This window comes from Phyllosticta citribraziliensis (genome assembly GCF_038025025.1).
Source record: "Phyllosticta citribraziliensis strain CPC 17464 chromosome Unknown J3D65scaffold_6, whole genome shotgun sequence".
Classification (NCBI taxonomy): domain Eukaryota; kingdom Fungi; phylum Ascomycota; class Dothideomycetes; order Botryosphaeriales; family Phyllostictaceae; genus Phyllosticta; species Phyllosticta citribraziliensis.
The window spans coordinates 723,606-734,090 of NW_027117343.1; the positions used below are offsets into that span (position 1 = coordinate 723,606).

The 10,485-nt window shown below is 54.6% G+C and overlaps 4 protein-coding genes across 4 annotated transcripts; 1 reads left to right on the plus strand and 3 right to left on the minus strand.

Annotated features, from left to right (window-relative positions):
- Positions 1-202: 202 nt before the first annotated feature.
- Positions 203-2,460, minus strand: J3D65DRAFT_645832 (endoglucanase D precursor; the record flags this gene model as incomplete). The annotated part of the gene is made up of 3 exons (XM_066802236.1): positions 203-1,662; positions 1,726-1,929; positions 2,421-2,460. The coding sequence occupies 3 exons, from the start codon at positions 2,458-2,460 to the stop codon at positions 203-205; spliced, it is 1,704 nt and encodes a 567-aa protein (XP_066655164.1).
- Positions 2,461-4,087: 1,627 nt separating this feature from the next.
- Positions 4,088-5,805, minus strand: J3D65DRAFT_361983 (uncharacterized protein). The gene is made up of 2 exons (XM_066795645.1): positions 5,097-5,805; positions 4,088-5,044 (listed from the first exon to the last, which is right to left on the minus strand). Exons 1-2 carry the CDS (start codon positions 5,582-5,584, stop codon positions 4,195-4,197), a joined length of 1,338 nt encoding a protein of 445 aa, XP_066655165.1. The 5' UTR covers positions 5,585-5,805; the 3' UTR covers positions 4,088-4,194.
- Positions 5,806-6,511: 706 nt separating this feature from the next.
- J3D65DRAFT_624106 (translocation complex subunit Sss1) lies at positions 6,512-7,501 on the plus strand. The gene is made up of 4 exons (XM_066800219.1): positions 6,512-6,696; positions 6,765-6,775; positions 6,903-6,989; positions 7,050-7,501. The coding sequence occupies exons 1-4, from the start codon at positions 6,623-6,625 to the stop codon at positions 7,088-7,090; spliced, it is 213 nt and encodes a 70-aa protein (XP_066655166.1). The 5' UTR covers positions 6,512-6,622; the 3' UTR covers positions 7,091-7,501.
- Positions 7,276-10,013, minus strand: J3D65DRAFT_624108 (WD40-repeat-containing domain protein). Its single transcript, XM_066800220.1, has 5 exons — positions 9,684-10,013; positions 8,954-9,465; positions 8,701-8,904; positions 7,876-8,644; positions 7,276-7,818 (listed from the first exon to the last, which is right to left on the minus strand). The coding sequence occupies exons 1-5, from the start codon at positions 9,877-9,879 to the stop codon at positions 7,607-7,609; spliced, it is 1,893 nt and encodes a 630-aa protein (XP_066655167.1). The 5' UTR covers positions 9,880-10,013; the 3' UTR covers positions 7,276-7,606.
- Positions 10,014-10,485: the final 472 nt, after the last annotated feature.

A 10,485-nucleotide genomic window follows, 5' to 3' on the forward strand; every position in this document is an offset into this window, starting at 1 on the left:
TCGCTCCCGTCACGCCCGCTTCCAATGAAAAGCTGCTAACCCTCGACAACACCCTTCGAAAATGTGCGTCTGCCCGACAATCATCGCCGCCGACGCTCCTGATCGGAATATCACCCAACCCAACAATCTCATTGGCTACAAAAAGCTATGGACAGAATGTGAACTTCTCTTTCCTTCCAGCCCGTTCCTCCCATCCTCCGCCTCACGGCGTCATGGTCAAATTCAACGAGTTGCCCGGCACCCGCGGATAGAATTCAAACGTCACGTCAACCGCCTGCTCCGCGCTACTCACGGCCTGCGCAACCGCCCCCTCGAGTATGACATGGCTGTCGTCCCACGTCCACTGGCTCGAATAGGTCATGCGTCCCTGCTCCAGCGGACCAAACCACTGCGTGTAGTCGTCGACGAGGATCGACCCGTCTTGCTTGACCGCTCGCACCGCTGCAAGCTTCTTGAGGCCCTTGTACACGATGGGGATCTTGAACTGTCCAGTACCCGCCACCTTTGCTGACACTGTGTGGTTTCCGATGCTGGGAGTATCCCACTGCACTGCTTGGATGGTTAGGGGAGCAGCGGCCGAGTCGAACTCGAGGGTCAGGTTCGCCTTGATCCCCGGCGCGCGGTTGGCAAAGACGGTGGACAGGAAACTCTTCTTGAAAATCACGCTGGAGCCATCGACACTAAAGTCTACGCCCTCGTTCAAGGCCTGTCCGCCCTTGGTTATACGGCTGATTTGGTTGCCGTTGAAATTGAACGGAATCTTCTGATCGCTCACCGTGGCATTCCCTCTTTGCCAGATGTACGCTGAACTCGACTGGGTCGTCGTCTGGTTGTCCGTGGTGCTGTCAGCCAGTGCATTCGCAACGCCGGCCGAGGCGCTCATCAGAATATCAATCGCCGACTGGTCCCGCCAGACATTCGCATTGCGGTCGAAAAAGTCTTGGCCATTGTCCCAAATGACGGTCGACGTGTTGTACATCTTCGCCGTCGACACCAAGAAATCAAAGTACTTCCACCGCGCCGCAGTTTCCGTGTTGGTAGTCGAGGCAGCCCACTCGCCGATGAGCACGGGGACATCTGAAAAGTTGGAGCGAAAGCCAGCAATGTCGGCCTCGAGAGCGTTCTTCTCGTCGTCCGATCCCCAAATCGTCCGTCCCCAGGCAGAGAAGATGAACGAGTACGGTGAGTAATAGTGGTACTGCAGCGCCCAGGGGTTGCTGTACGTGCCGTTCGGTCGCTGGAACCACTGACTGGTCTTGGCCGCGTCCTCTCCCAGTCCAACAAGCGTGACGACGCGCTTGCTGTTGAAGCCGCCGGCATCGTTGATTGCCCTGAGGAAAACATCGTTCAGTCGGTTCATTTCCGCGCCGGCCTCCGCCGTCGAGCCCGCCGGCTCATTGAGCGGCTCAAAAGCAACAAGCTCAGACTTGCAAGCCAACTTGGTCCCGATCTGGTACCAGAGGTTGTAGAACTTGTCCTCGATGGACGAGTAGTTGGCGGGAGTGTCGAGATTGGCCCAGATCCAGCTGTCGTGGTGCACGTTGACAATGGCGTACAGGTCGCGCTCGGTCACCATGTCGATGACGTCGGAGACGCGCTGCAGCCATGCTGGATCGACCGTGTAGTCTGGCGCCTGCGTCTTAAAGTGGTACGCATATGTTACTGCAATCGAAGCCATGAGCTCCAGCTTCTATGCAAAGGAACGCGTCTTGGGTACCAACTCACCGGGAATCCTGACACTGTTGAATCCAGCTTGCTTGATGTGGTCAAATGTCTCAGCAACTACTGGAGCATTACCCCAATCCCCCTCGTCCGGCGTCGCGTCGAGAGTGTTCCCCAGGTTCCAGCCCGGGTTCAACGCATCGACGAATTCGGACGCCGAGATGTCCTTGAAAGACGCCGTTCCATTGCAAGTGGAACTCGAGAGAGCTGGTGTAGTCGAATTGGCGTAAGGGTAAGGCGCAATCGATCTCGCAGAGACTGTGGCCGCTACCACGGGGGTAAGGAAGGGCAGTTTCATGCTGGGTGTAAATGAGCGACGACGACCAGCAGAAACAAGTAATGAACGAATGGATGAATGAACGAGAGGGAGTTTGAACAGGCAGAAGGTCGCCGATTGTATGATGTACCCAGGCTCGTATGTATACACAATACAGTACAATCCAGACCCACTCCGGTCCACCACACCACACTCAGGCGACCCTCCCTCTCCTCCGAGTAAACGACAAAACCAACCAGCCCACCCATCAGACGCCTTTCTCACGTCTGCCTCCCAAATCACCACCACCGCACCGACCCGTGCACACACTTAAGCTGCTAATCCACCCATACGACCACGAAGAAAGCCCACCAACCACAGCCCCGCAGCCCTACGCACAGTCGCTCGCCTCGCAGCCTGGCGCACTCCTCCAATAACTTACCGGCGTCGCGAGAGGGAAGCCCGCGTTCGCGTAGGCGCATTTGTGGACCGGCCCGGTTGTTAAGCGCAAATATAGAGTTATTGCGCCGCGCGCAGGGGTCGTCCCCCGCGTGTGGGGCCAGCTGTTTGGGATAGATGCCGGCTGGGCTGGCAGGCTGTCGGATGGGAGCGAGCGGGCGGCGCTTGGTTAAAGGGACTCTTAGTGAGAGCGTGAGGTGTTGGCTTTGCTGACTGGGTTGCCCGTGAGAGGATTGATTGAGATGGAGCAGTCTCGATGTGAGTGGCGGTAATTCGCGGACGCTTCGACGCAGACTGAGAACGTTTTGCTGTGCATCCGCAACTGCATGTTCGCGAGCATGGATGGAGGCAGCCAGTCTAAGGATGTACTAGCCCGAGCTCTCGGCCTTGATTGCATATGACGCCATTTTGTAGGTACCTGCAGTAGCTTTCGCGAGGCATACATGTCTGTGTCAATGTACAGCATGCGCTTGCCAAGAGGGCTGCTTGTATCAAAATACGAGAACTACCTATCAACAGGTGATGGTATGTTGATTTGTATATTCCAGCCAGCGAGGACGAGCACGGAAAGGGAATCAAGTAGAAAAGGAGTCTGTACGGTAACGTCAAGCAGAAAGTCTGAAAGCTCCTTCATCTCGACAGACACCCTAGACACGACCAGGAAGATTTGCAGACAACGCAGGGCGGCTTACTGCTAGCAACAAGACAGAATTTGACACACGTTCCTCCCATCACACGGCAGCAATCGCTCAAAATACACCATCAGCTACGAAGAGCTTACAGTCTAAAATACTCTCTGTCTCCAGCAGCAGCACCCCCGTCCCATCAACGTCATTTAACACCGCCTCATCTGGGCTGCCAGTAGCTATGTAGGCAGTCAAGTACAATGAAAATATCCTCTCTAGCCCCGACCACTAGAAACAAACACCATATCTTTCGACCGCAACGACCCTTTATAGCATTATCATCAACATCAACATCATAAACATCGTCAAGCACCACCTCAGCCACAATATTCAGGAGAAAAGAAAAAACAAGACTTTTGTTTTCAAGAAAAAGACAATCTCGGACATTATCGCGTGTTGGAAGCGACCCGGACGAAGACCATAGGCAACGACCTTCGCTCGTTTGAAAATAATGTGTAACCTGCCTGACTGCCTGCTGCTGACTTGTTCGTTTTTTTTTTTTTTAGGTACACTGATTTGAGGTAAGACTAAGCTACCGCTGCCTGCGACGAGGGTGCAAAAAACAGCTAATGAGAGGAAAAGACCATAAGAAGAAGACGAAAAGGGAAAAGGGAAGAAGAAAGGCTAGAGACTCAGGGGGAGCGACTACGACTACTGCCGAAAGCTAAGAAAAGAGAAAGAGGCGAAGATGAGCAAGGAAATGAAAAGAGATAGTGAAACCTTGTACTTGCTTCTGTTCGCCGGCCAAACGGAGGGGAAAAAACACCAGACGCCCAAACCAGAGAAGAGCCGTCGTCTGCTAGTGACGGAGTTGTCGCCCGTCTATCGGCCCAAAAAATATTGTAGGGTCGCGCCATCCATCTCAGGCGAGCCGTGGCGTATTCGGTCGAAAATTCAGATCCAGATATTGGGTAGGTAGAGTCGATAGTCGTTTACTCGGGACGCGGCCGCTTTGCACCGTGGGGATTCCAGTTGCCCTCGCCGCCGGACTGCTGGTTGAAGAACGCCGGGTTGAAATGCCCTTGTCCTCCGGCGCCGCCGAAACCACCTGTGCTCAAAGTCAGCGAAAAGTCATACTCGCACCGCGCAAGGAGGGGATGAACTTCGCTGCGACGCCAAGATCCGAGGGTTGTTGGCGGAATTGCGGCCTCGAACAGACTGCTGCTGGCCACGAAACCCCAATCCTGGTGTGAATCTTGGCGTAGAAGACGAAGTAGGTCGCGAGGCCATCTTTGCCGACTCCAGCGCGACGTGGAGACGTGCCAACTGAGCCGGTGTAGAGTTGTACTGACCTGCCATGCCGCCCATGCCCATGTTCATATTTCCGCCCATGCCTCCCATTCCACCCATCATGCCGGGATTCATGCCCATGCCTCCCATAGGACCCATGCCGCCCATCATGCCTGGGTTCATGCCAGTGTTCATGCCGCCTCTTCCACGGCCGCCCATGCCACCTCGCATGCCTCCCATCATGCCACCGCGGTTGAAGTTGCTGTTGAAGCCCATGTTGTTCATGGCCATTGGGTTGCCGCCGAAGCCGCCCATTGGATTTCCGTAGCCACCGGTCGGGCCCATGCCTCCTCCTCCCATGGGGCTGTTGAATCCACCACGGTTGTATCCCATGCTATTCATGCCTCCGCGGTTGAAGCCGCCGCGGCCGCCGCGGAACCCACCACCTGGACTCGAGCCCATGTTCATGTTCGAGTTGCCACCGAAAGATCCTGATGTCGAGCGGTTGTCGCTGCGGTTGCCATCTTTCCGGTTGGGGACGTCCTTTGGCAGCGTGCGGTAGGGGTTGATGTGACGCGCGTGATAGGATGCACCGTGCTTCTTGGCGTACTGCTGGCCCTGGCCAAAAGATTCAATCGTGCGTTTAAGAGCAGTCGCAGCTTGCGGGGAGGAGAGCTCAACAAAGCATTGTCTGTTCAGACGTCAGCACAGAAACTAGCCCTTGCGGAAAGATAAGACCATGCCCTTTGCTTTTGCCATTGACTTTGTGTTCGTTAAATGTGATTTCAACAAGCTCATCCTCACATCCACTCTGGTTCGTCCAGCCGCGAACATCGTCTTCGTTGGTCCACCAGTGGAGGTCGCTGATCAAGAGCGCGGTCGTGGCGTTTTGGTCTACGGGGCGGTCATCGGCACCTTCCTTGCGCTTGACGCCCTGCGCTACAGGTGCTTGCCGAGGTGGTTGGAGCTGATTCTGTGACGAACCACCCGTACTCGAGATTTGTTGAGTTTCGTCTCCATTGGCTTGTTTATTATCACCTTGTTGAGCGCTTGGGTCTGCTGCCGCGCCATTGGACTTGGAGTCTTCAGTTGCTTGATGGGCGTCCGGCATGGATTCGGTGTGGCTTTCAACGTTGGATTCCTGTTTGATTTCGGAGTTGTCCTGCTGGAAAGATTCTTGTGGGGCGTCATCGCCGTAAATATCAATATCGAAGTTGTCGTCGTCGGCCATTGTGGATGTCGATGTGAGAGAAGGTCCGCGATGCCTTGAATTGAGACTTCTTGTTCGTATTAGTTTGTCCTAAGATACTTGATTCTGCTTCGAGGTGCACAGGAAGTACAGAGAATATGTCTGTAGACGTTGAGGTTTGATCAGCAACGTAAGTACAGAGGGTGGGGACAGCCATGGTCCAGGATCTTTCCTCCGCAGAGAGCCACGGCATAGGAGAATTCGGAAGGAGCAAGAGAGCGCGAGAAGGAGAGAAGGATCGAGGTACATGCGGTGTGAAGATGGTCATACGTACACTTCCCAACCGTGCTTTTGGCAGAAACAAATATCGAAATCGGCTCAATGTGTGTGACAGACTTGTTTCTCCGGTTACCTCTGTGGTAGACGCTGGAGACAGAAAGAGGTGGAGGTGTGATGAGTGAAGAGACAGGCCTGATGTTTTGTGATGCGCGGGTCCTCGCGTTCTGAAAGTTACAGGATGGCAGCCCTTGAATCCCGGAAAGACAACGCCAACTTCCTCTGCTCGCGTCTTCTGCTTCTCAAATGCGTCCACAAGAACCAAGAGGAGCCGATGGAGACGCGCAGTCCACCTGACACCGCGATCTTCGCGGACGTTGCCGTAGTCAGTAGAGAGGCGCCGCTGGAAGCTTGGTGCGCCGGAGCTTCGAATGGAGAGTCGAGGACGAGGGTGAAGGTGGAATCAAGCGGAGCTGGGGAAGCTTCTGGGGACGGTCAGCGAGACGGCCGAGTGGAATTCGAGGAGCCGATGATAGGTACCTGAGCATGTCGTGGCTGATGGGAAGGAGGGAGAGGCGAGGACGCGGCAGACCTGCGCCGTCAGAGCTCGGCTTAGCGGCTTGGCAGCGATCAGCTGGTGGCGGGCAGGGTTCGAGGTCCCGCGGGCGGCTTCGGTTCCGCCCGGCAGACGAGCGGCAATCTGGCCTCCCGATCCCCAGACTCAACACCAAGCTCACGTCCAGGTCTCGCTGCAACACTACCTGACTACTCCAACACCTCCAGCCCCTCCACTCCGCCGTCACCATGTCCGACCAACTCAAGGAACTCGCCGACGTCCCCAAGGACTTCATCAAGGACGGCACCCTCTTCATCAACAGGTGCGCTCCCCCTTGACACGCTGCCACTTTTTCAATTTATTTCCAATCGTATGCTGACCTTTTCCCAGGTGCACCAAGCGTGCGTATATTTCCGCAACACCCCTTCATGAACTTCTCCTACTCGTTGGCACACCTCCTCAGCCCTTCTCGCGCTCTCCACACGGCCCCCGGCGCCGCAAACAAGCATCCACTAACACCATTCGCAGCCGACAAGCGCGAGTTTATCAAGATCTCGCAAGCCGTTGGCATTGGATTCGTCGTCATGGGCGCCATCGGCTACATCGTCAAGCTGGGTAGGGCTCCACTAACACACAATCCTCCGACCGACCAACAAACTGATCCCACTCTTCCAGTGCACATTCCCGTCAACAACATCCTCGTCGGAGGTGCATGAGCATCCAGCTACTCTGTGGAGCTTTTCCGTGCGGTAATAAAAGCTGTGTGCACCGAGTGGGAAGCGCTGCATTCGGGAAGAAGAGAGATTCGATGATACCATATCGCTCTGGGAACAGGGCGACATTTGTAAGAAATTATACACGCAACGGGCATGGCGGAGTTGGGAACCAAATGAATTCAAAAGTCACAATACGCCTCCGTTATCCCGTGAGATCCTGGCGGAATCTTGGAGCTCACTGTTTGGATTCAATAACCAGCCCCGATTGACCAGATGCAAAGCGCCGATCATTATCCACAACGCTCTATAAGACCTGAGCGTCCAATTCCACTATTCTTGCTATCCACTGTCTCTTCGTCCCTGGCCCAAACGCCTTGAAAACCCCAGATCCACCCATACACATGATCCTCCAGTAATGCTAGCAATTCGAGCCGCCAAACGAAAACCAAAAGGAGAAGCATCCAAACCTGCTCCGTACCGAGAATATCATCAAAATAGTTTCTCCACCAGCTCGTCCTACTCGTCGTCTTCTGCCAGCCTCCTCCTGTGTCGTCTAAACAGGCTTGCAGGACGTCGTTCAGCAGACCCGTAGAGCTCGGGGTCATGCTTCAACTCGGAATTCACGCGTTGGCCCATGGCCGGATCTCCTTCGTCGTCTTCCATCCCATCGTTCCACGTATGCACGGTACACGTACCGAGCGAGGTGCCCCAGCCATTCCACGACGTTGCTGTAAAAAGAGGAGTCAGAAAAATCATAGTCCCTCAAAAGTACAAACGAGACTCACCGGCGATGACTGGGGCATTGGGATGCCAGCTCGCATCTCTAACGCAAGTCTGCCACTGCCCTCCGTTCCTGCCGATAAAATCGTACGTTTCCGCCAAGAGGTCTGCGTCTCTAGGCCGTGAGTTGCGGGTCGCGTTGAGCACGTCCACCTTGCCGGCCAAAGTCGCGTCCATGTTCCAAACGTATACTGAGCCATCGTAACTGCCAGAGTAGACAAATCGCGAGTCTGTGCTACCAGGCGGAGAAAAGTGACAGCGAATCAATGTTTTGAGGACGCTGTGCCCGCGGAAAGTAACGAGAGAGCGGTCATGGGGATGAGGGCGGTACTCGGTCTCGTCGTACGAGTTGGTGCGGTATTCGAAGCCGGTCGTGTACGCGTTGATGTCAATGCTGTTAGCGTCGCGTGGGCTAAGCATGCTTCGCAGATCCCACAGCTTGGCTGTTTGGTCTTTGCCGTTGCTAAGAACGTAGCGCCCGTCACCTTTGCTGTCAACGTAGGTCAAACCCTCCGTGTGGCCAAGGAAAACACCGGCGCATCTGCCATCTCCCATGCTCCGACGATCCCAAACTTTGATTGTTGTGTCGTCAGACCCTGAGTAGAGAATGTGCGGAGAATTGGGATCGCCATAGCAAACGGCATTTACGTCGTCGTCATGTCCTTGGATCCGAAGAATTGACCGTTGTTTTTCAATATCGTAGACGTAAACGGATCTGTCTCCTGTCCCCGCCACGATTTCTCTGCCGTCGCCCGAGAATCTCAATGACCAGATCTGGAACTTGATTTCAGCCACCCTAGTCAGGATGATAGTCTCGGGGGAACGCTTACACCAAAGTATGGATACGTGTGGAACCCTCGGCGATCCCGGAAGCCTGTGTTGGAAAAGTCGAGCAAGTGTGGGTCGGAGTTGTCACTTGGATCCGTCGGCGCAAGACAAACTACGCTGCGGATTGAGCTGTAGGCCAGGAATTTGTTGTCGGGGCTCAAAGAGGCATCTGTGATAGTCCATTGACCATATGGGTAGTCCACAGTCTGCGCGACGTCAGAAACTCGGTCTTCAAAAGCCAGCATTTGCACAGACCTTGTAGTATTTCCATCTATACGGATTCGAGGTGTCGTACATCCGTACTTTGAAGTCTTGGGCGCAGGAGAAGAAAAAGTTGCCATCGTTGGAGAATTGTCCAGAGTAGCATCGCGCGTTGTAATGGATGATGGTGTCGGCCTTGGATGAAGGAATGAGACCCTGAGAAATGACGTTGTTTCTCAACTTTTGACGCCCAGAACATCCCAGCCCGAGTTCCCTATGCATCAGCCTATAGGTCAGCCTCTTTTTACGCTTGTAAGAGTCGACCGTTCTTTCATTTGCGCCAAAAGTTCCCGAAGCTATGAGCTTCTTCCCTTCAGCACTAGGGGGCTTTTCGAATGCCTTGCGGCCTTTGCGCTTCCTCCTTGCACCGAGGCCTCCGTATCCGGTGTTGTCGGTTTCCGAGTCGTCGTCGTCGTCAAGTGGCGCACGACGTTGGGTGGTGTGGTCCGCGAATATACGGCGAAGTCCCGCATGGCCTAGCAGTTGCATGATCTGCTCCCTCGAAACTGGCGACTGTTAGCCGAGGATCATTGTGCCCAAGCAGTTGCGACTGGATACTGATGATGGGCGCGCCGCGCTCTTCAGACTCGTCGTCCTCGTTGCCATCTTCTTGGCGAAGAGTCGCAAAATCAATCGTCACATTGCTCAGACTCTCCTCTGCATCTGAAGAGCCACTCGTCAACCGCAACATCCACCAATTCGGTGGCGAGCGTGGAGGATTTACCATGAAATTCACCATCATTGTAATCATCGTCCATCAAGTCGTCGTCTTCCTCCGATTCGGCGGGTGCATAGTCCATGTCATCGGCGTCGGTCTCATCTAGCAAAATGGCACCGTTCACGTCAAGGTATCTTGGTTCGTTGTCGCTCGGCGGGGAAGTAGCGGAGCGGCCGTTGAGATCCAAAGGAGTGTCGCTCATTTCAGCTAAGAGTCGAGGGAGAGAGGGACGCCTTCGCTCGCGAGATTCTGAAAACAAGAAATCTTGGGGCGGTCATGAACGCGGGGGGAGAAGGTGAAGGTGAAGGTTGGATATCGATGATGGCAAGAACGAATGGCGCGAACGTCGGACGGCAGACGATCCCGGTGATAGTCAGTCTTAAACCCGCCCAGTCACCGGACTCCGTCATCACTCCGCGGGCAATTGGTTTGTTTCCATCCATTCCCAACAAAGCTCACAATGTCGGCCACTTCGTTTCTTTGCATAATCAAGCTCGTTCAACTTGTCGCTGCCCCTCTGCCTCTTTGGGAGCCAACAAAGGTTGCAAGGTTTGGTGAGGGGCAACGCCGGTCTTCCGTACACTCATCTCCTTCCGAAGACGCCAACTGATTCCGTCGTTTGAAGAAGTTCAACACGTATGAACTAATGGATCGTCTGTCTGTCAAAAGCCTGACGTCGTGCCCGAGATTCAGAAGCGTTCCATCTGGTCGCTAGCACCAGCACGCGGCTCCGCTTCTTGTACATTCTTCTGACCGAAAAGTGATCGCAGTCCACCAAAATGCCTTGACATGGCAGGCGACATCAGCC